This window comes from Felis catus, chromosome B4 (assembly GCF_018350175.1).
Source record: "Felis catus isolate Fca126 chromosome B4, F.catus_Fca126_mat1.0, whole genome shotgun sequence".
In the NCBI taxonomy this organism is placed as follows: domain Eukaryota; kingdom Metazoa; phylum Chordata; class Mammalia; order Carnivora; family Felidae; genus Felis; species Felis catus.
In genome coordinates, this window is record NC_058374.1 from 72,481,364 (window position 1) to 72,501,824 (window position 20,461).

A 20,461-nucleotide genomic window follows, 5' to 3' on the forward strand; every position below is an offset into this window, starting at 1 on the left:
CCAAAGGGAATTTTCTGAGAAAATTGGATAAAGTGATTCACTTATCTTATAAAATAAATGTGTGAGAATAAATATGAGAAACTGAAGTATAATTATCGCCTTTGAGGTAAGGAAACTTGGCGTTGAACCTCAGCTCTGGTACATATGGTCTTGTGCACTTACCCCCTGCCCTTTACTATGTCTTCCTCTTGAAAATGGCATTATGGTAGGAACCACCTCTAAGAATTTTTGTGAGGATTAAATGGCATAGTGGCAGAATGCGGGTAGTATATTTCACACAATGTCTGGTACCTCAGAAATGCTTCATAAATATTAGCAGAGGCAAAAGAACATGAAAACCACAGCCACATACACATACATACATGTTTACATAATATATAAAGATGAAAGAATAGTAATAGTGGTTGTCTCAATATGGTGGGGTTACAGATTTTTCTTATTTGTACCTTTTCTCCATTTTCTATAACTATCATTTGTCACTTTTTAAAAAAAAATTTTTAATATTCATTTTTGAGAGACAGAGTGTGAGCTGGGGAGGGGCAGAGAGAGAACGAGACAAAGAATCCGAAGCAGGCTCCAGGCTCTGAACTGTCAGCACAGACCCTGATGCAGGGCGTGAACCCACGAACTGTGAGATCGTGACCTGAGCTGAAGTTGGAAACTTAACCAACTGAGCCACCCAGGTGCCCCTGTCACTTTTTAAACAGAAATTTCTCAGTGACTTTCCACCTTTATGCAATAAATCCAGATTCCCCTACACTTCATTCAGTGCCCTCCATAACCTCATTCTGTTTTACTTCTCTGTCCTCATTGATTATGACTTTTTCCTGCCTACCTTTGAAGTCCCCATGAATCCTGAATTACCTTACTCCCTGTACATATGGTTTCTTGCCTGCATGCCTTGCTCTCTCCTCTGTCTGTAATGTCCAATCCTGGCTTTGTCTTATTTCCTGTAGCTTCTCCTTGAAGATTTAGCTTATAGTCACTCATCAGATGAAGCATGAGGAGCACCGTGTTAAAAGTATTTGATCCCGTGTCTGTTTTCCTCAGTGCGGTGTTTTTCTCCTGAATGAGGATTTTACCGGAATCTGGAAGCAAAAGTTGATTACATTATAGTCCGTACATTCAGGTTGCTTATAATTAGCAGGAGGAGAAAGGGATAAATACACGAAGGCAGTAAATATTGTAGGATCTCTGATACAAGTACCTGCAGAGTTCAGTAGGGCAGCAAGAAGGGTGCAGGTAGTCCTTCTGGGGGCAGGTGAATTAGGGTGAAGAGTTCATGAATGTGTTCATTCAAGAGGTGACGCTTAAGTGGCTGAATAATGTTTCCTGGGCAGAACACGTGGGACAGGTGTTCTAGGCAGGGTGTGGGAGAATGATGACGAGTTGTGTTTGAGGTGGGTCACCATGGTGCTTGGCACCGTAGAAGCTCAAAAATATTCAAACTGAACTGTATGCCCCCTCCTAGTATCCAGTGATTCGGAAGTTTGTGAATCCCCAGGAGTTGGATACCATATTTTATGTTTATGTGCTTCTGAGAATTTTTCTGGAGAATTTCACCTGATTTTCCCAGACAGTTGCACGGCCAATGAAAGGTTTAAAAATGTTTGACAAATATTATAGCACAGGAAATAGGGGAAGTGAGGGGTGGAGGATAGAAAATGATGTGCAGATAAGCTGACTCATGCTGCAGCTGGCGGTCATGCCCCTGACATCTACAGGGCAGTTACCTGCTGGAGCCACTGAGGGCCTGGTCATGCAGGCACTTCTTGTAATAGTCCCACACACTCTCTTCTCGCTCCTTTCACCAAGCAGGCTCATTCCTGTCTCTTCATTTGCTCCCACTGAGCCATTACAGTGTTCTCTCCCTGAGAGTCAAAGCAACTCTCCAGGGCAGGAAACATTATGGGGTTGAAAGACTGGGGAGAGAATGGAAGCACCATATGTTTTATTCTGAAAATAAAGTAAGGAGGTGAATATGTGAGAACAAGAAAGCAAATACAGTAACCAAAGCAATTTGGAGGAAATGGTATTAAATAGATTGCATTAAAAGACTGCAATGGTATTAACCCCCCCCAGAGACACTGTGGGTCAGCTCATTCATTCCTCAGAGCTGGCCAGTAAAGCGATGTGTGAATTATCCAACTCTTAGAATCCTCTTGGAATCCTTAGAATCCAACTCTTAGCAGATCTAGGGTCCTCCTTCTCTACCCCTCTGTGCAGCTATAATAATACCCTCTATTATACCTTTGTTCTAGAACATATTGCACTGTGGTGGTGTAATTGTTGATACTCTTTTCTTGTATAAGGCATGACTGTTTTATGTTTGAATGCCCAGCATTTAGTGTTGGGCTCAGTTCATGTTTGTTAGAAGAATGAACTTGAGCTTTCTAGCCTGAAGGGAGTAGAGTTCATGGTTTAGCCTGCACACACCCATACACACAAACCCAAACAGCTGAAGATTTCCATTATCCTTTGCCTAAGGAGGCCCTCAAGTAAAAGCGCTAATCAAGGAAGGGAGCAGATCTTTTGCAAAGACAGGGGCTGTTCTTTTGAAGGGAGGTATTTGGTGCAGTATTGAGTCTGATGCAATATCAGATGCTGTCAGCTTGCTAACCAGTTTTGGTCAGCACAGGCAAAGCAAAGGACAAAGGTTACTGGAGCAGACACAGCGGGCACTGTTGGTCACACTTGGATCTGCCTCAGGAGCACCCACACACCCTCATCTGTGGCCCAAAGTCAAGTAACCTTCAGAAGCATAATGATTATGTAGTTGTATTTTTCAAAGCTCAGCACTCCAGGCATGAAGCAGGCGGCTGGTTGCCTTGCATGATGCTCAGCTCTGTTCAGAGGCATTCAGAGGATCCCCAGCTAACAGGGTGTGTGGGGAGCTTGCGGAGGGCTCAGGGGAGTCACAGATGTGTTTAAAGGAATGGAAGATTTAAAAATTAGAATGTCAAAGAAGGAACTGAAGGGGCGCTTCATGGTCTCAGGCGTATGAAGTACACAGAGAATAGTGATTAGTATTTTCCAATTACTGAGGAACAAAGAACAGGAAAATTGTTCTGAACTATATCATGAGGGCTTCTGAAACGATGGAGTGTATTTGAAGATTATTGAAAATATCTTGATATATCTCTATCATGTTACCTTTATTAGTTATAGATAGCTGGTCATTTTAGACATTCAATTCATTTACACTGTTGCTTTTCCAGATTAGACACTTGCTGTAAAGAAGGAAAGGAAAATAAACTAGGGGTACTGCCTGAGCATCTCCTGACAGCAGGCTCTGGGTTTTCCAACATCTCTGATTTACAGACATCATACCATTTTAACGCCTGAGGGGTAGGTATTACCATCCCCATTGATTTATGGGGAATCTGAAGCCAGGAGCATGCAAGGTGACAATCAGAGGTGGCAATCCTCAGTCTATGTTATATGGTACTTCAGTCCTAAGTCTGTGTGACTCCAAAGGCCTTGCTTCTAACTTGTCTGTGAGATACAATGAGTCTAGTTTTCCTGAGGCTGTCTGGATGCCTCATTCTCCATGAGGAGAGACCTGGCCTGTCCCAGGTCCTGAAAACCTTCGCCTCGGAGCATAACTGTGTGTTTGTTCCAGTTTGGCATTTACATGTCCAAAACAAGCGTCTATTGCCATTTCTCAGCCTAGGCAAAGGATACTTACAGAGTAGCAAATCTGTAGTGCATGTTTTCTGGCATAGCAAAAAGAAAAAGAAGAAAAATAAATCTAATAAATAAATATCAAATAAATAAATCTAATAAATATCAAATAAATCTAATAAATATCAATAAATCTAATCTAATAAATATCAAATTTTGCCTCCACTGGCATGCCTGTGGATGATCTCCACCGTGAAGGCAAGCAGAGGTGGTATGTGGTATGTAAGTCCATCAGGGATCTTAGCAAGGTGAATGATTCCCACGTACGATGAGTTTGCTGGTGAGCAAACCTTCCTATCCCTGACGCTTGCTGTCCATATCTTTTTCTGATTGTATGCATTATACATGGGCATTTGTGGATATTTTGGAAAACACGGAAAATTTTAAATAAAGCAAAAATCCACCCCCCTAGTGCAACCACCCTAGGATAAACCAAACCATGAGTACCTGAGTATGCTACTTTCTAGCCTTTTAGAAACACAGATGTAATTTCATGTCGTTTAGACCTAGGATACCCCACCTTTTCATTTAACTTGCCTCATAAGCATTCCCTAATTATTTTATTTTTCATCATGGTAAAACATACATAACGTGATATTGGCCATTTTCTCCATCTTCGAGTGTGTAATTCAGGAATATTAGATAGTCACTGTTCTGTGTGACCATGGTTGCTGTGCATCTCCACAGCTTTTTTTTATCCTTGGTATTCTCTATATTTAAAAATGCTTCACAAACCACACTTAAAACTGCATAATATCCAGCCATAGATAACTTACTTGAAAGCATTTACTGCCAAACTTTCAACAGATGCTGATTTTTGTGCTCACTATGATGTAGACTTTATGGCTAAGGTAGTGAACCAAATGTGGTTTTTGCCTTCTTGGACCTTAAGCCTGGTGAAGGAAGTAGCCAGAAGTGGGCAGTTGGAGTCCTGCACAGGGTGAGCGTGGGGGCCGGGGGTGCAAATGGGAAGAGAGCCCCTAACTTAGGTATAATGTACACAATCTTTCCTTGATTATTGTAGATCTAGTGTGTAGCAGATTTTTTTTTTAGCTATTATAAGTAATATTGTGAGATATTTGTAGGTGTAAATATTTGTTCACATTCAGATTATTTTATGAACGTTTTGAAAAGTGGAATTACTGGGGCGCCTGGGTGGCGCAGTCGGTTAAGCGTCCGACTTCAGCCAGGTCACAATCTCGCGGTCCGTGAGTTCGAGCCCCGCGTCGGGCTCTGGGCTGACAGCTCAGAGCCTGGAGCCTGTTTCTGATTCTGTGTCTCCCTCTCTCTCTGCCCCTCCCCCGTTCATGCTCTGTCTCTCTCTGTCCCAAAAATAAATAAACGTTGGAAAAAAAAAATTAAAAAAAAAAAAAGTGGAATTATTGAACTACTTACTACAACAGCAAAGTAAGAGGTATTCTTTTGGAGCACTGGTTATTGTTAACCCAAACTTCACCATTCTAAAGGTTGGGAGCTGCCACCAAGCATTTCCCTTGCCTGTTCCATCTTGTGAGCTCTGCTGACCTTTTTAAATAAATGTATGTCTGACTTGTAGGATTATATGAAGAGTTGGGGCTGAGAAGTGAGTGTATCCAACTGGGAAGAGCTAAGGAGGATAGGGGCAAAGGGAATATGGCTGAGGTTGACATTTAGTGTCACAGGTGACATTTGAACTGTCCAGCTGATTGACTCCCATCAAAGGCCTTGGTCTGACTCCTGCTTTAGGGCTGTGCTCTATGTGTGTGCTGACAGTTTGGCTTCCTTCTGTGAAATTCAGACTTGCAGACTTGAAGCTCATTGTGAAGTAAAAAGCGTATAAAAAAACAAAGTATCTGTTTATCATCTAAACAGAAATTTTTGGTCTATTATCAGCTGGAAGAGACTTTTGGATAGTATATAATCTTCCCTGTTCAGACCATAGATGAAGCTTCTGAGGTTTTGAAAACTTAAGAGACATTCTGAAGAAAACCAGTTGGGTAGATAGAGAAATCTCTCTCGAGTTCTCTTGTGGTTTACTCCATAACCTGCCCCGTGTTTTCTTAGCCTTTGTTCTTGTCCTTGGAGTTCTTCTCTTCTGTCTTTTAAATTCCTGATTTGGCTTTCTGCCATTTTCTTCTAAGATGCTGTTCATCTTCAGTGTTGCATACATATATGTGTTGGTTGATGTCTATCAATAGTCATCACGTTCTGCTGAAGTGTTTGCATGCCTTTTTCTGTGTTGGTCTTAGCCTACTAATTTGTTTGCCAACTGCCGTCTTCATCTTGGCCTAGGTGTTTATTGGAAAGTCCCTGTTGGCTCTGGCAAAAGTACCCAGTGATGTTTTATTTTGCTCCCTTTGTGTTAGCCCTTTTGAGTAATTTTGTAGGGTTTTGGTTTTTTTTATTAATGTTAAGTAGTACAACTTCCGGTGATGTAGTAAATATGGAAACCTGGTCTGGGGCCAAAGAGTAAATAGTTTTTAAATAGATCATTAATATTGAGAATCAAAATAGTACACAGATCTCTGATGTATTTATTTTATGATGACCGATAGATAACAATTAAGTTGGTAAAGCTTTACCACAAATACACATCGTTATACACATGTGCATATACTTTTTTATGTATAGTAAATCTTGTAAGGTCAAACTTACAAAGAAGTTAACATTGCTTTGTGTTTGACAAAGTGCCATTATCTTCAGTAGAGCTTCATATCTAATGACTCTAAATATAGGACCAGAGGCCGGCCCCCTGACAATAATAAAAAAAAAAGAACTTGAAAAGCCAGAGCACCAAATTTGGGCTGAGGCTGTCAGCCCCAGTATGAAGTGATTATTATGTAGTTGGAAAATCCTGTAGCTTAGATCCTCAACAGTTTCTCGTAATCCATAGCTCAAAATAATTCACAGAGTTATCAGGATCTTTCATTTTTGAGAGAAAGGAATGATTTCTCATTTATCTTAAGTCTTTTATGTTGGCAATTCCATCCTTAATTAAAAAGGCGTTGGCATTTTCATTATGAAAATGGTTTTCCTGGACTTACAGCTGAGTCCATTAATTTAGTGTTTCAAAACTGATTGGCATTAGCCTGTTAGTTACTTTTATATAAAAACAACTTAAAAATTCATTTTCGAGTGTCTTGATTTTAAAGACCATTCCAGACATCTGTTCCTCCTGGGTCTACTGGATCGATGTGTTAAGTTCTGGAGAACTAGGGAATAAATATAGCACACTCCGCTTCCAAAAAAGATGACAGCCATTATCACTGTTTAAGGCACTTGAGGAGAGCCTAAGTAGACGCACCCTAGATGAATACCTTACACTTGTTCTCTCTCTCATTTTCTTCCATATCTTTCAGTGTAGAGAGATAAATGTAATAGCAATGATATTTCCTTAAATGCTTACTATCAAGCCATGTGTTATGTCCTGTTGGCATTCATAACAGTCCTATGAAGATAGGTAGTATGATGCCCGTTTCACACATTGGGAGGCTGAGACTCCCCAAGAGGTCACCTGGTTAACCCCCTGACACCTCTTGATTGATCGATCCTTGTCCTTCCCCTACCACCTCTGTTCCCTTCTGCACATCACTGCTGGTCCCATCTGTGTTCTTTATAACATTCTCCTCCAGACACACCTTCTAAGAGTCCACACTGCATAGGGATAAAGCCCAGATTTCAACATGTGTACAGGTTGACCCCGACTTCTTTGACTTTATACCCCACAACCTCCTTACAAGAATCTGCACTAGATTCTTACACAAAGGTGTACTTCCCCAGCTGTTTCTCCTGCAAATGGCTATTATTTGCCAGACACTCCGTCAGGATCGTAGGTAAAGTTCTTACCTTCAAAACTTTAGACTCGTAGCAAGATAGATGTGCACATACATCACTTCTCCTTAACTTTTATGTATCTAATCCCAGATTGGCTTACAGCATTTGCCCTTGGTGAAAGTTTCCTGTACCATTCAAGGCAAAAGTTGATTCACCTTTCTCTGAATGAAGCCTGAACTGACTGTACCAAATATTTATCTTCAAGTTTTAATCTTATTTTCATGTGCCTGGATCTTAGCCCACTTCTCGGTTATAGACTCTATAGGCAAAGTCTGTGATTTTAATATATCTTTGATTTTTAAATGCTATTTTTAAAGAAAAGATTAATTTGTAAAAAATCTATAAAATGTCATAAAGAAATTTCAGCATTGGGCCACCATATTTTTAATATATTGCATGATGGTCTGAGACCACATGTGTTAAAGTATAAAAAATTAGGTTGGCACACAAAAGTGGCATGTCATTTGTTTTTCTGGATGTTTAAAAAAAAAAAACTCTGGCACCAAGGTTTTTTTTTTTTTTTAATTTTTTTAATTGAATTAATAATATTACTGTGATACCTTCCTTTTCACTAGTTATCAGCACAGGAAGAAAGCCTTTTGAACATGAACCAGGCCTTTAAAAGACGCTAGTAAATATCTTGAGTGCTAGTCCTTCAAGTTATGGGACTTGTTAAAAATACCATAAATGGTAAGTGAATGAGCAAATGGAGTCCTGACTAGGGAGTTTGGAAACCTGTTCTATTCCTGACACAAGCCACTTAAAGGGGGGGTGACTCTGATGTCAGAGGCACAGTGAGCCCCGGTGTCTTTGCGTGCCAAATGTGGCCCCGATTTCTCTGTCCGCTATGATGCATGCATCGTAGCAGACATTGTGGGTTTTTGACACATTAAATGCTTTTATGGGTGCCTCTCCCCATGTTGTGTTAGTTGAACTTCATTCATCTGTTGGTTTATAGATAAATTTATTTTCTCATAGTTCTGGAGGGTGGAAGTCCAAGGTCAAAGTGTTGGCACATTTGGTTTCTTCTGAGGCTTCTCTCCTTGGCTTGCAGCTGCCACCTTCTCGCTGTGTCCTCATATGGTCTTTTCTCTGTGTGTGCATATCTTTGCGTGTGGGGTCTTTCTGTCTGGATCTTCTCTTTAAAGCCAGTCAGCTTGGATCAGGGATCACTCAAATGGCCTCATTTTAACTTCATCACTTCTTTAAGGTGCATACAGTTATATTCTGTGTATGGGGAGTTAAGGCTTCAGCATTTTGAGGATTTTGAGGAGACACAATTTAGCACATAACATCTATTTAAAATAACCTTCATTTATTTTATATAGAGACTAGTAAAAAGAAGAAACCAAAAATAGCCTTCTACCTAGTTAGTGCCTATTGTTAAAGAGGGAGGGTAAGAACATGAAAAGATAATTCAAACTGTATTCAAGGTTATAAAAGGAAATTGAATGCTCTCCTAGTCCCTTCCTTCCACACTAAGGCAACCTCTTTAAATATATTTACACAAATGTTTACTATGCGGAGTCCAGGTACATTTTTTCTCTGATCTTAATGTATCACACAAAACACAGATCTCTCGGGTATCTACACACCCTCTGTATGACTACATTGTATTCCATTGTATATGTCCTGTATTTTAATGTAACTAGTGACCATTTAATGGGTATTTAAGTTGTTTCTAGGTACCTTCCCCAACCCTTGCCTCCATTACAAATGATGGATTTGGATTCCTTTTAAATACACATTATGGAGAGAAGAGGGACGAGCTACCTAATAAAAACAACTGGCATTCGGTTTGGGTAAAGGCAGCCTTTTTTTTCACCTTCCTGTTTATTGGCCCTTATTAGTTGCTGTGAAAGGTATTTCAGTCTTTCTTACCCTCCAGCCCCTGACCATATGCCACAACGTCCTTCCTGAATAATGTGGAAGGAGGGGCTTCCCCTGGCAGCATTAGGTCATATCACGCCGCTGTCCTTCCTCCTACGGAAGAAAGGTCTATCTGAATCATGAACAGGCAGAAACTATTTTTAGTTAAGTAGAACAGTTTTTCTTGTAAGAATTGCTGTTTCCGTGCCCACGATGGCACATGAATCCTTTCTGGCTGCTTCTACCCTTTGGAGAGGGGCCAGCTTTCTAATGGAATGTAAGCAGTCTTACTGCTAATCAAGATTTACAGCTGAGACTGAGATGCCCGGCCGCTCATTGGATTTGCAGACCCTCTAAGCTAGCAGCGGCGACTCTGAGACGAAGTGCAGTGCAGAGGCCACCCGTCCTGTTCTCCAGGCCCTCCCTCCGTCCTCAGGCCCGGCCTCTCAGCCACGGGTATCATCTGGCATTATTTTGTAAGCTGTGCCACGGTGCAGATGTTCTTTGCTGAAGAATTACTTTCATTTCTGACTCATTTCAGGAAATGAGGCAGTCTATCAGAGGTGTTCTTCATTTTCAGACCCATGGAGAATTCATTTTCTCCTGGGATTTCTAACCACATGTGGGCAGTGCTTTATTTACCCAGATGTGAGAAATAACAGTAATGAACAGCCCTCTTCCAAAGCAGGCCTTCCTTCCCGGCAGAATCCAATGTGAAGACCCACAGGAGCTTATGCTCTTATTAATGTAAATATTTCTGAGGTTTTGGTTTTGTGTGATGCTTGTGGACATGCTGTGTGTATGGGCTTCGGTGCAAGAAAAATACAATTTAGCAACAGAGTTAAAAGGTAGTCTGGAGTGTTTCTAATTACTGTTTGTTTAGTTCACCATTGCCCTAATAAGTGGATTTAAGTAACCTTGGGGGTAGGGAATGTAATGTTCATATTCTAGTCAGCCATGCAAATCAAATTCTAGCTCAGTATTGCAGAGAACACGCCACGGAGTCATTTTATATGTATTCCACTGAATTTTAAATTTAGAACGGAGAGCATTTTGGAATGGGCATTTTCTACCTGTCCTGCATCGGCATGAATTGTGTACAGGTCCAAAATCAACTCTACTGTGTGCTACAACCTTATTAAAATTTTTCTTTCAACGTTTATTTATCTTTGGGAGAGAGAAAGAGAGAGAGAGAATGAATGAATGAATGAGCAGGGGAGGAGCAGAGAGAGAGGGAAACATAGAATCTGAAGCAGGCTCCAGGCTCTGAGCTGTCAGCACAGAGCCCGACATGGGGCTCAAACCCACAAACTGTGAGATCATGACCTGAGCTGAAGTCAGATGCTTAACCGACTGAGCCATTGAGGCACCCCACTACAACGCCATTTAAAATCCATCAATGGTCTTTGACATTCAGTTCTCTTTTTAATTTGAAATAAAAGAGAGGGAGAGACTTAAAAGTTTCTCTTTTCTTTTTTTCCCCATCCTTCAGTGGCTGTAATAGGAAATGGAAGTATTAAGGGGACCTAGAGCAGTGGTTCTGTCAACCTTGGCTGCACCTTGGAATCAGCCTGGGAACTTTAAAAACTACAAATGCCTGGGTCCCACCCGCAGAGATTCTGGGTTAACTGTTTGGCATGCAACCTGCCTTGGGATTCTTCAAAAGCTCCCCAGTGGATGTTATTGTGCTCTAGATGCTGAGAACCACAGACATGAGAGACCTCTCATCCAGGGGTTCCCAGCCCTGGCTGCAGAGTAGCATCACCTGGAAAGCTGTTGAAAGAAACACGGATGCCCCCCAGTTGAAACCACATTTCTAGAGGAGGGAGCCAGTATTGCTAGAAAGCCCCCAGATGATTCTGATGCACAGCAAGGGTTAAGGCAAGCTGACATAATCTAACCATCGCATATCACAGGTGAGAAAAACATGGTCGTATCCCAGTTGTTGCAGGAGCAAGTTTGGGACTCAGGTCTGACCCTCCAACTGGTCTCTGCTGCTCGACACCACCCCCTGGTATTTGTCCGTTGTATTTATTGATGCTTCCTCATCCTTCAGGTGATGTTCCTGCCTCCAGGAGGCCTTTTCTGACTCCTCATACTCTCCACTCATCCAGTCGGGGTAAGATGCCCTTCTTTTATATTTGAACAGCGCCTCGAGCTCTCCTCTAAGACTGTCAACTCTGGGATGACAGGAGTCGTCCTTTCTGTAACATGCTGGCAAGGTGTAGGCTCCCAGATAATTTGTTGAGTCGAGGTTCCCTGATTCTTTATTTTTCAGTTAGTCCACATGGACTGCTAACAAGAATCCATTTCTATATGTTGGCTTCTAAAAATAGCTTCTGAAAGCAAAAGTCATTTATTTTTCTAGGGCCCACTGTCCTGTGGGTCAAGATCTCATACACAAGGACTCCCCATCCCTACCTTCCAGAACAGAGGTTTTGGAGAAAAAAGAATTCACGGGGCTTTTGATAACAATGAAAATAAAATTTCAGTGACCTCACAAGTTGTTACTTAAAACATCTGGGGACTTTTGGATAACGTACTTATGAGTGTGTATGGCATCAGTGGAAGGGAGTATGTGGCATTTATTTTAAGACAAAAAGTTGTATGAGGAAAATAATGCTATTTCGTGGAAATATGTTTTAGGGATTAAATTATGTCCTTTATCATACTGCATATAAAACTCTGAGAAGCCACATTCTGTTAGCATAGCTGAATTAAATCCTTTGGCTTCTCTGGATTCATACATTAAATTCTTTTCAGTTGATTTAAAAAAAAACTGTCTTCTGTCATCCCACTTTACTTAAGGTCATGCTTGGTCAGTGGCTTATTTTTATTTGAAAAACATTTCCAGGTTTGCAGTATTTGTGTTTATTCTTGTAGCTGTACCAGAGATTTGTCTCAGAAAGCAGATTGCAACTAGTATCTCTTCAGTTGAAGAGGCCAGGAGGCTGCACACAGAAGTAACGGAGAATTTGAGGCTTATGTGGAGAATTTGAAGCTTTTGGAGCCTAGACTATAAACTGGACTGAGTTATAGGGTAAATGTGAAAATGATGTTAAGACGTTGCAGCCAGGAGAGAATGATGGGAGTGTGTGGGCTCGTTCTGAAGTCTTAGACTTCTAGGCTACTGCTTTATCCACTCAGGTCATGATCTCATGGTTTTGTGGGTTCGAGCCCCATGTCAGGCTCCGTGCTGACAGTGCAGAGCCTGCATGGGATTCTCTGTCTCCCTTTCTCTCTACCCCCCCCCCCCCCCCATTCACAATGTCTCTCTCTCAAAATAAATAAATAAATAAATAACTTAAGAAAAAGGAAAGTGGCAGTGTGGCAGCAGGTAAGTGAAGCCACCATATAGTTGGGAATCTTCCTTAAACAAATATTCTTTAAAATTTTTTTTTCAACGTTTATTTTTTTGGGGACAGAGAGAGACAGAGCATGAACGGGGGAGGGGCAGAGAGAGAGAGGGAGACACAGAATCGGAAACAGGCTCCAGGCTCTGAGCCATCAGCCCAGAGCCCGATGCGGGGCTCGAACTCACAGACCGCGAGATCGTGACCTGGCTGAAGTCGGACGCTCAACCGACTGCGCCACCCAGGCGCCCCTTAAACAAATATTCTTAAAAATTTCAGGAAAAAGCTAAGTCATTTAGCTGGAGGTAAATGTAAAATGCTTTTATATTAACATATTTTTTATTATACTGTGGAATATAAAGTGCAACCTTTTGCATGACTTTTTTTTTAAAGGTGAAATATGAAATTTTAGAGAAGCACTTCTGTCCAGTCTCTCCTTTGCTGCTATTTGGGTGGAAAATGAATAGACTGATACAACTTTGCTAAGGAACCAGCCTCTATCATGCTAATTTCAGAGGCTCAGCAGTATACTGTGGAAGAGAAGGGGAATGGGGGAGAGGAGATTTATTAAACACATAAGACACAGTGTTCAGTGTTTCAACCATGTTGTGTCATCAAATCTTTAGGACTACCCTGCAAATTAGGACTTAATTCACACCAGCTTTTATGTGCGAGGACATGTATATGCACCTGTCCATTACGGAGCAGAGCCAGAATTTAAATCCAGGTCTGTCTGATTCCAGAGTCCCTGTAATTTTCTTACTAACATGACCTCTTAGTCATGAGAGTGGAAAAGTCTCCAGAGGACAGTATTTACTGGTAGAAGTGGGCTGACTTTCAGCTTCCTTTACAGTTGTTATTGAACATTAATAGGTTAACATTTATAAGCTTCTGTGACATGGTTAAAAGCACTTCTTCATAATGTTCTATAAAGGTCTGACTTTAAAATGGCATGCCGTTGTTGCAGTGGTGTAGAGTTCAGGGTTATTCATCGCCATGATTTGAAGAGGGGAAAGGAATAGTCAGCAATGACCATTTTTGGTCCAAACACAGGCAGAATTTTGTAAATTCATCTCTCAGATGTCACGCATTTGACTTGAGGGGGGCAGCAAAGCAAAATGGTTGATAGTTTGCACTTTGCCATGTGATTCCTGGGTTTGAGAGGCCTGGCCCTGTTGCCTACTAGCTGTGTGATCTTGGACAAGTCACCTAACCCCATGGTGCCTTAGTTTCTTCATCAAAAAGGCAGGGATAATAATAACTTGATTAAACTTGCTGTTTTGAGAATTAAATAACATAAGGCATATAAAGAGCTTGGAACCTTGTGTGAGAGAAAGTAAGTACTCAGTAGATGTTTAGCTATTCTCAGTGGACAGAAACTAGATGCTACATGACCCAGCAACCCCACTGCTAGGTATTGACTTGAGAAATGAAAACCCGTGTCCACAAAAGACCCTCTAGTGAAAGTTTATAGAAGTTTTATTCATAATTAGCAAAACGTGGAAATAAATGTCCACCAGCTGGCAAATGGATAGGCTATGGTACATCCACACAATGGAATAGTGTTCAGTAGCAAAAAGGAACAGATTACTGATCCAGGACAACAACATGGATAAATCTCAAAAGTGTTCTGCTTGGTGAAAGAAGCCAGATAGAAGAGGCTGCGTATGATTTGATTCCGTGTATATGACATTCCGAAAAGGCAAAACTGTAGGGAGACATCGGATGGTTGCTTGCCAAGGACCAGAAGCAAGCAGAGAAGATTGAGTGTGGAGGGGCAAGGGAAGGCTCTTTGGGGTGATGGAAATACTCTGTATCTTAATTGTCCTGGAGGTTACATGACTACACATTAGTCAAAACACATCAGACTTAGGGTAAATTTTTTTCCCGTGTATAATAAGTTAAACCTTAGTAAACCTGATTAATAATAATAATAAAAAAAAGTCAGGTGCTGCATCACATGACAAATAGTGGGAGAAAAGGGATTTATTTTTAAAGATTTTTTTTTAAATTTATTTTTTCAACGTTTATTTATTTTTGGGACAGAGAGAGACAGAGCATGAACGGGGGAGGGGCAGAGAGAGAGGGAGACACAGAATCGGAAACAGGCTCCAGGCTCTGAGCCATCAGCCCAGAGCCCGACGCGGGGCTTGAACTCATGGACCGCGAGATCATGACCTGGCTGAAGTCGGATGCTTAACCGACTGTGCCACCCAGGCGCCCCAAGGGAGAAAAGGGATTTAGAAACAGTAATCGGAAGTGGCAGAAACTGAAGATATTTTGCAGTTTCAAGGACTATGGAAGATGGGTGGAATGATTTCATTAATTTTTCTCTCACAGGCTGTGAGTTAGAAAAATATAGAAACCTGTGGAATGGTTCTGTCCTACCCAAGCACACCTGATTCTCTTTGCTGTGCGCACTGGTCTGCTACCCCATTTCTTTTAAGCCTACCCACGAGAGCTGCTTGTATTTCTCAGGCCTGGGGATCTCCTGGGTTGCTTCCCAGGAGAATCCTGAAGGAGGGAGTGCTGGCTGTGTGATGAGGCATTCATGGAAACAGAGCAATGGTGTTCTAGATGAACTGAGGGTTACTATTCCAGTTTATTAAGTAGTCTGAGTGCATTTATGGATAAGATGTGTTATCTCAGCGCATTGTTCATTCATCATGAGTCATGGAGGCCCTGGCCCTTGATCACGGAGCTCATGCTTATCGTTAGCAGCACTGGGCACAGCTGACCACTCCCTCCTTCCTGAAATTCTTTCTGTGCATGGCTTCTGTGGTGCTGCTCCATTTTGATTCCGCTTGCAACCGTGCTTGTCTTTTCTGTCCCCTCTGCTGGATCCTTCTCTTCCTAGTCCTGGCCTCTAAACGTTGGATTGCCAACAGCTTTGTGCTCTGGCCGCTTCCCATCTCAGCTCACTACTTAGGTGATAGTCATTTCCATCTATTTGGTGATGACTTCCATATCTGCCTCCCTGATCTCTGTCTCTCCCTGGCTTTTCAGCTGCTTGCTTTACCTCTCCACTTGGCTATACTCTTGCAAACATGGCATCTCCAAAACCAACTTCTGGTTTGTTTTCTAAACCTACACTTCTTCCTCTTTTCATCATCTCGGCAGTGACTTCACCCAGTTGCTCAATCCCTCAAATCTAAAGTCTTCCTGGATCGCTGCCTTTCCTTCACACCTCATGTCGGACCCATTAGCATCTATCCCAAGCCCAAGCACTCCTCATCTCCCAACTCGTACCTGAGTCTAAACCCAGGCCTTCACCATGTCCTGCTGGGACTTCGAATCACTTCCTCAGCCCTCTTCCTGCCTCTATTCATTACCTTATGGTCTGAGTTCACACAACAGCCATGGGGATTCTTCTGTATTATACTTTTATACTAGGTGCAGTGGCTTCTCTACAAACAGTATGAAGTGCAGGCTCCTAACCGTGTACCGTAAGACCCCCGCCACCTCCTTGTCCCCATGTCTTCTTGCTGTGCCTGTCTCTCATGGTGCTCCAGCTACACCGGCCCCTCACTGTCCCTCGATGTGTCCCCCTCCTTCCCGGAATGCTCTTCTCATCCTCCTCTCCACCTGCTCTCACCTCCCAACCCTTTTCTGTCTAGGATTCTTGCTCTTGGGGCTTCATTCAGTTCTCCTTCAGATGCCACTCCTTAGAGCTCGCTGTCCTCCCTTACTCATCGATCCCAAATAGCACCGTTAACTCTGTTCCCTTCACGTGTTTTATTTGACTTCAGAGCATTTATCTCTACCTGAAATTAACTTTGTGTGTTTTGTTTATTGCCTCTGTCCCCCAGTAGGTCATAAGCTGCTTAGGAACACTGTTGTGGTGCTCAATAAGTGTCTTTTGAATGAAGGAATAAGTGAATTAATGCTCAGATACCCCTATATTAAAAATTAAAGAACCTTCCTCAACGCTAATATCCCTCTCCGTCTCTCACCCCATTTCTCTATCTTTGTTAAGGGAGAATCCCTAAATGTTGTATAGGTATACTACCCATTTCCTCTTCACTCTGCTGCGATCTGGGGTCTTTTCCCTTCACTCTGGTGAAATTTCTCAGGGTCATTCAAGCTGTATGTGTTGCAGCTTCTAGTAGATACATTCCTATCCTGTCTTACATTTAGTTTTTTTTTAAGTTTATTTATTTATTTTGAGAGAGACAGAGATGGCACGAGCAGGGGGAGGGGCAGAGAGAGAGAGGGTGCGAGAGAATCCCAAGCAGGCTCCGTGCTGCCAGCGCAGAGCCTGATGTGGGGCTCGAACTCATGAACCAGGAGATCATGACCTGAACTGAAACCAAGAGTTGGACGCTTAACCAACTGAACCACCCAGGTGCCCCTTACGTTTAGTTTTATTATGGAACATCAGTTTCCTGAAAAGGGACTTTTTGTGTGTTGTTACCTGTTAATGTCTTCTGCATCTCACACAGTGCCTGGCACATAATAGGTGCCAGAAGTGGCGTTCTTGTGTTTCTACGTGTCGTGTCCTGTTGTGAGATGTTTGACATGAGTCCTCACTTCCAGTTTTTGTAAATGGAAAAAAAATTTTTTTTACTTTTGGCAAAGTGTTGTATATAATTATTTTTTAAAAGTTTATGTAAGTAGACAAGTGAATAATACAAGATTTGTTGTGAAAAAGAGCATGTCCCCCTCCAGTTTTTGTTCCTGAGAGGCAAGTATTTTTAACTGTAGCTGATTATGTTAACAATCACTTCTATATCTTTAATTAACATAAATTAACGTTTCAGTGGTTATCTACTGATGAAAAAGTTTAGCCCGGGTTCATCTACCCCTGCTCCTCTCCCCTCTCATGCAAATTTCCCAACCCCCATCCTCCCAATATTGTAATTGTATTGCAATTTTGGTAAGATCAATATGCAGCATTTACTTTGTTAGAACTATGTCATACTTTCCACAGAGGAGCCCTGGAATGTAGTTTGATTACTTTTCCTCACAAAACTGCACAGTGAATACTGTACTGACTTTTTTTTTTTTTTTTAATCTCTTCATTTTGGATGTACTTAGGAATATTCAACCTGAGACTCCACCCCAGTTGTAAATCTCTCAGTCGACCACATAGTGAATGCACCAAGTTCATCTGTTTGGAGTCAGTTCCTCTCAGACCCTTCTGATCTTGTCTCTGTCTAGGTTGCTTTCTTGGCCCCCAAACAGCTAGGGCTTCCCCTTCACTGCTCTTCTGCAGACTCCTTTTGCCTCTCTTGTATCGGAGCCACTGGTCTCTGGAACTCAATGACTTACTCTTTGTTGGTTCACTGCTTCACACAGTCTCCAGTTCCTTATGGAGGAAAGGTGTAAGAAGAGCTAAGTTTTTGAGACTTGCAGGTCTGACAATGCCTTTGTTCCCCTGGCTTTTAACTGACGGCTTGACTAACTTTATAATTCTTGAGCAGAAATCATCTCTACTGAGAATTTTGAAGCCTCTGCCTTCCAGTGTTGTTCTTGAGTAGTTCCTGCCATTTGGACTTAAAATCCTTGGTATGAAAAACTCTTTTGGGAAATTCCATTATGATGTACCTTGTATAGTTGTTCTCTTTGCATTTAATGTGCTGGAAACTCAGCCTCCTCACTATGGAAACCCGGTCCCTTTCCCTCTCCCCATTCTTGTCTTATCTTTAAAGGGAAAACAGCGTCCTTTAGTTTGGGTGAAAGATGTCCTCCAGTCCTGGGGGGGGGGGGGGAAATGCCCTTTGATGCTGGGAAATTTCTTTCCTTTGCAATCACTTCCCCTCCATTTTCTTTGATGATGAATACTTTATTTTTTGGACTTGGCTTTCGTGAATTGTTCCCCAAACTTTCCAGCTTTCCAGCTTTCCATCTCTGTTTTTTTATTCACCTTTCTTGGCCATTTCCTGAATTGTGTCTTTCAAGCCTTCTATTGACTTTTCAATCTGCCATCATTTTAATTTCTAAGACTTAATATTTTTATTTCTCTCTCTCTCTTTCCGATAATATCTTGTCCTTATTTCATGAATGTACTTTTTCTCAGATATCTGAAGATGCTAGAGTTTTGAATTTTTTTAAACTTTCTTCTTCCTGTGATTTTTCTCTCTCCTCCAAGTTGCTTTGTTGTTTCTCTGTTAGGTGTTTTACCTAATATCCAGAAAGTCTTATTGTTCCCTCCTGTTTTAGATTAGCTATCTAAAAGGATGACTGGAGGTTCTTTGATAGCATATTGTGTTTAGCTTCATTCTAGGATGACGTGGCTGAGGTATTTGTTTTTGTTTTGTTTAGGAAATCCTAATGTTAGTATTTTTACGTTTTTCATTTTTCATTTTTATTTGTTTATTTATTGTTTGTTTGTTTGAACTGACCAGATTCTCCAGAAAAAAGATGACTGGTGAGAAAGCCAAGTACAAGGCTAGGGTGTCTCAACATTCAGTAACAATTGTAGCGTGTAATCTCTCTTCAGTATGGAATCCCAATCCTCACTTATGCCTAGAATCCTCTAATCCAAAAATCCCTTACTGACTCTTTTCAGACCAATCTTCTAGGTGGGGCATGGGGGGTTGGAGGCAGTTACTTCAAGGAGTGAGGGAGAGAATTGGGTCTCTCTACTTCTTAAATGGACTTTCAGCCAATTCTGTGCCCCACCTCTACCCCCACTTCCAGAGGAACCTGATGCTACCAGTCCCTCAGCGCCTTTATGGTTTATAATTTAAATGAAATTGCTTCTAGATAGTCCTGGTTTTGGATTGAGCTTTCTCCAGTCTGCTGAGCCATTGGCCACTAGTCTGTTTGTTCTCCGGCTTCCAAAATTGTGTTACTATCTCTTCTCCTGTTCTCTTTATATCCGTTTATTTTCCAGTGGCGTTGAGGTTGAAGCAGGACTCTGTGCAGGTGTTTCATAGTCCACCTTTAAATGAAATCCTCACTTGACGTGTTTTTCTTTGTTGTTTATGAGGCATTTGATCACACTTGTGAATCTCTATTTTCACCGACTCTAGTTCTTTTCTTACATACAGTTGGGGTTGAGTGTGGTGGAATGCTCCCTGGACCATGAGTTAGGAAGCTTGGGTTCTGTTCCCAGATTTCATACTTAATCCTGTGCATTCTCTCTCATCATTGTTTTCTCGTCTGTCATTCCAAGGCATTGAAGTAGATGATTCTGAGATCTCTTTGTACCCCAAAATTGCTTTTATTTGTAAGAAGTTGAGATAATCATGTGTAACTGAACACCAAATTAGGAAACAGAGTTGCAGTAGCCAGCTGAAGAAATGCACGAGTTCAGCCTTTCCCTGTATTAGTGTCTGTAACTCTGGTATCTTAGAAGTCTCAAGTAAAATTGCAACCCACATTTCATGAACAAGAAGCTGTTAAAAGGTTAAAAATTCTGAATTTTGTTTTCCTCTGCACTATTTTCAGCTGGTAGGAGTTCAGCTGCAAAGCATACTTGGATCCATGTTCTCGATAGGGAGATAAAGTGTTAGTTTTGAGCCAGAAGAACAGGGAAGATAATAGAGAAAGAGGTCTGTTTTTTTCCCTTTTACCTTTTAGCAGGGATGGCCATTCTTGGTAGCACCCCACCAGGAAATTGTCCTTCCTGTGGAAGCCATGTGTGAGTACATGATAGCCACATCTGTATTTTCTCTCTCCTCCATGTTGCTATTTCTTGTTAGATGGAAAGACAGAGTGGACATTGCATGTCACTGTGGTTTTGACTGGCTGCTTTGATCAGTAACCCAGTGTGCTCAGCAGTGGTCATTACGGTG

The 20,461-nt window shown here is 41.6% G+C and overlaps 1 protein-coding gene across 2 annotated transcripts in view; it reads left to right on the plus strand.

Moving 5' to 3' along the window:
• Positions 1 to 20,461, plus strand: part of ANO6 (anoctamin 6) — a 198,322-nt gene that overhangs the window by 36,482 nt on the left and 141,379 nt on the right. Inside the window, exon 2 of one of the 2 annotated variants that reach the window (XM_023256976.2) lies at positions 11,423 to 11,485. The exons of the other annotated variant lie outside the window; for it this stretch is intronic. Within the exon in view, the coding sequence (XP_023112744.1) occupies positions 11,423 to 11,485 (63 nt within the window). The remainder of the gene's footprint in view (positions 1 to 11,422; positions 11,486 to 20,461) is intronic. 2 annotated transcript variants of the gene reach the window in all.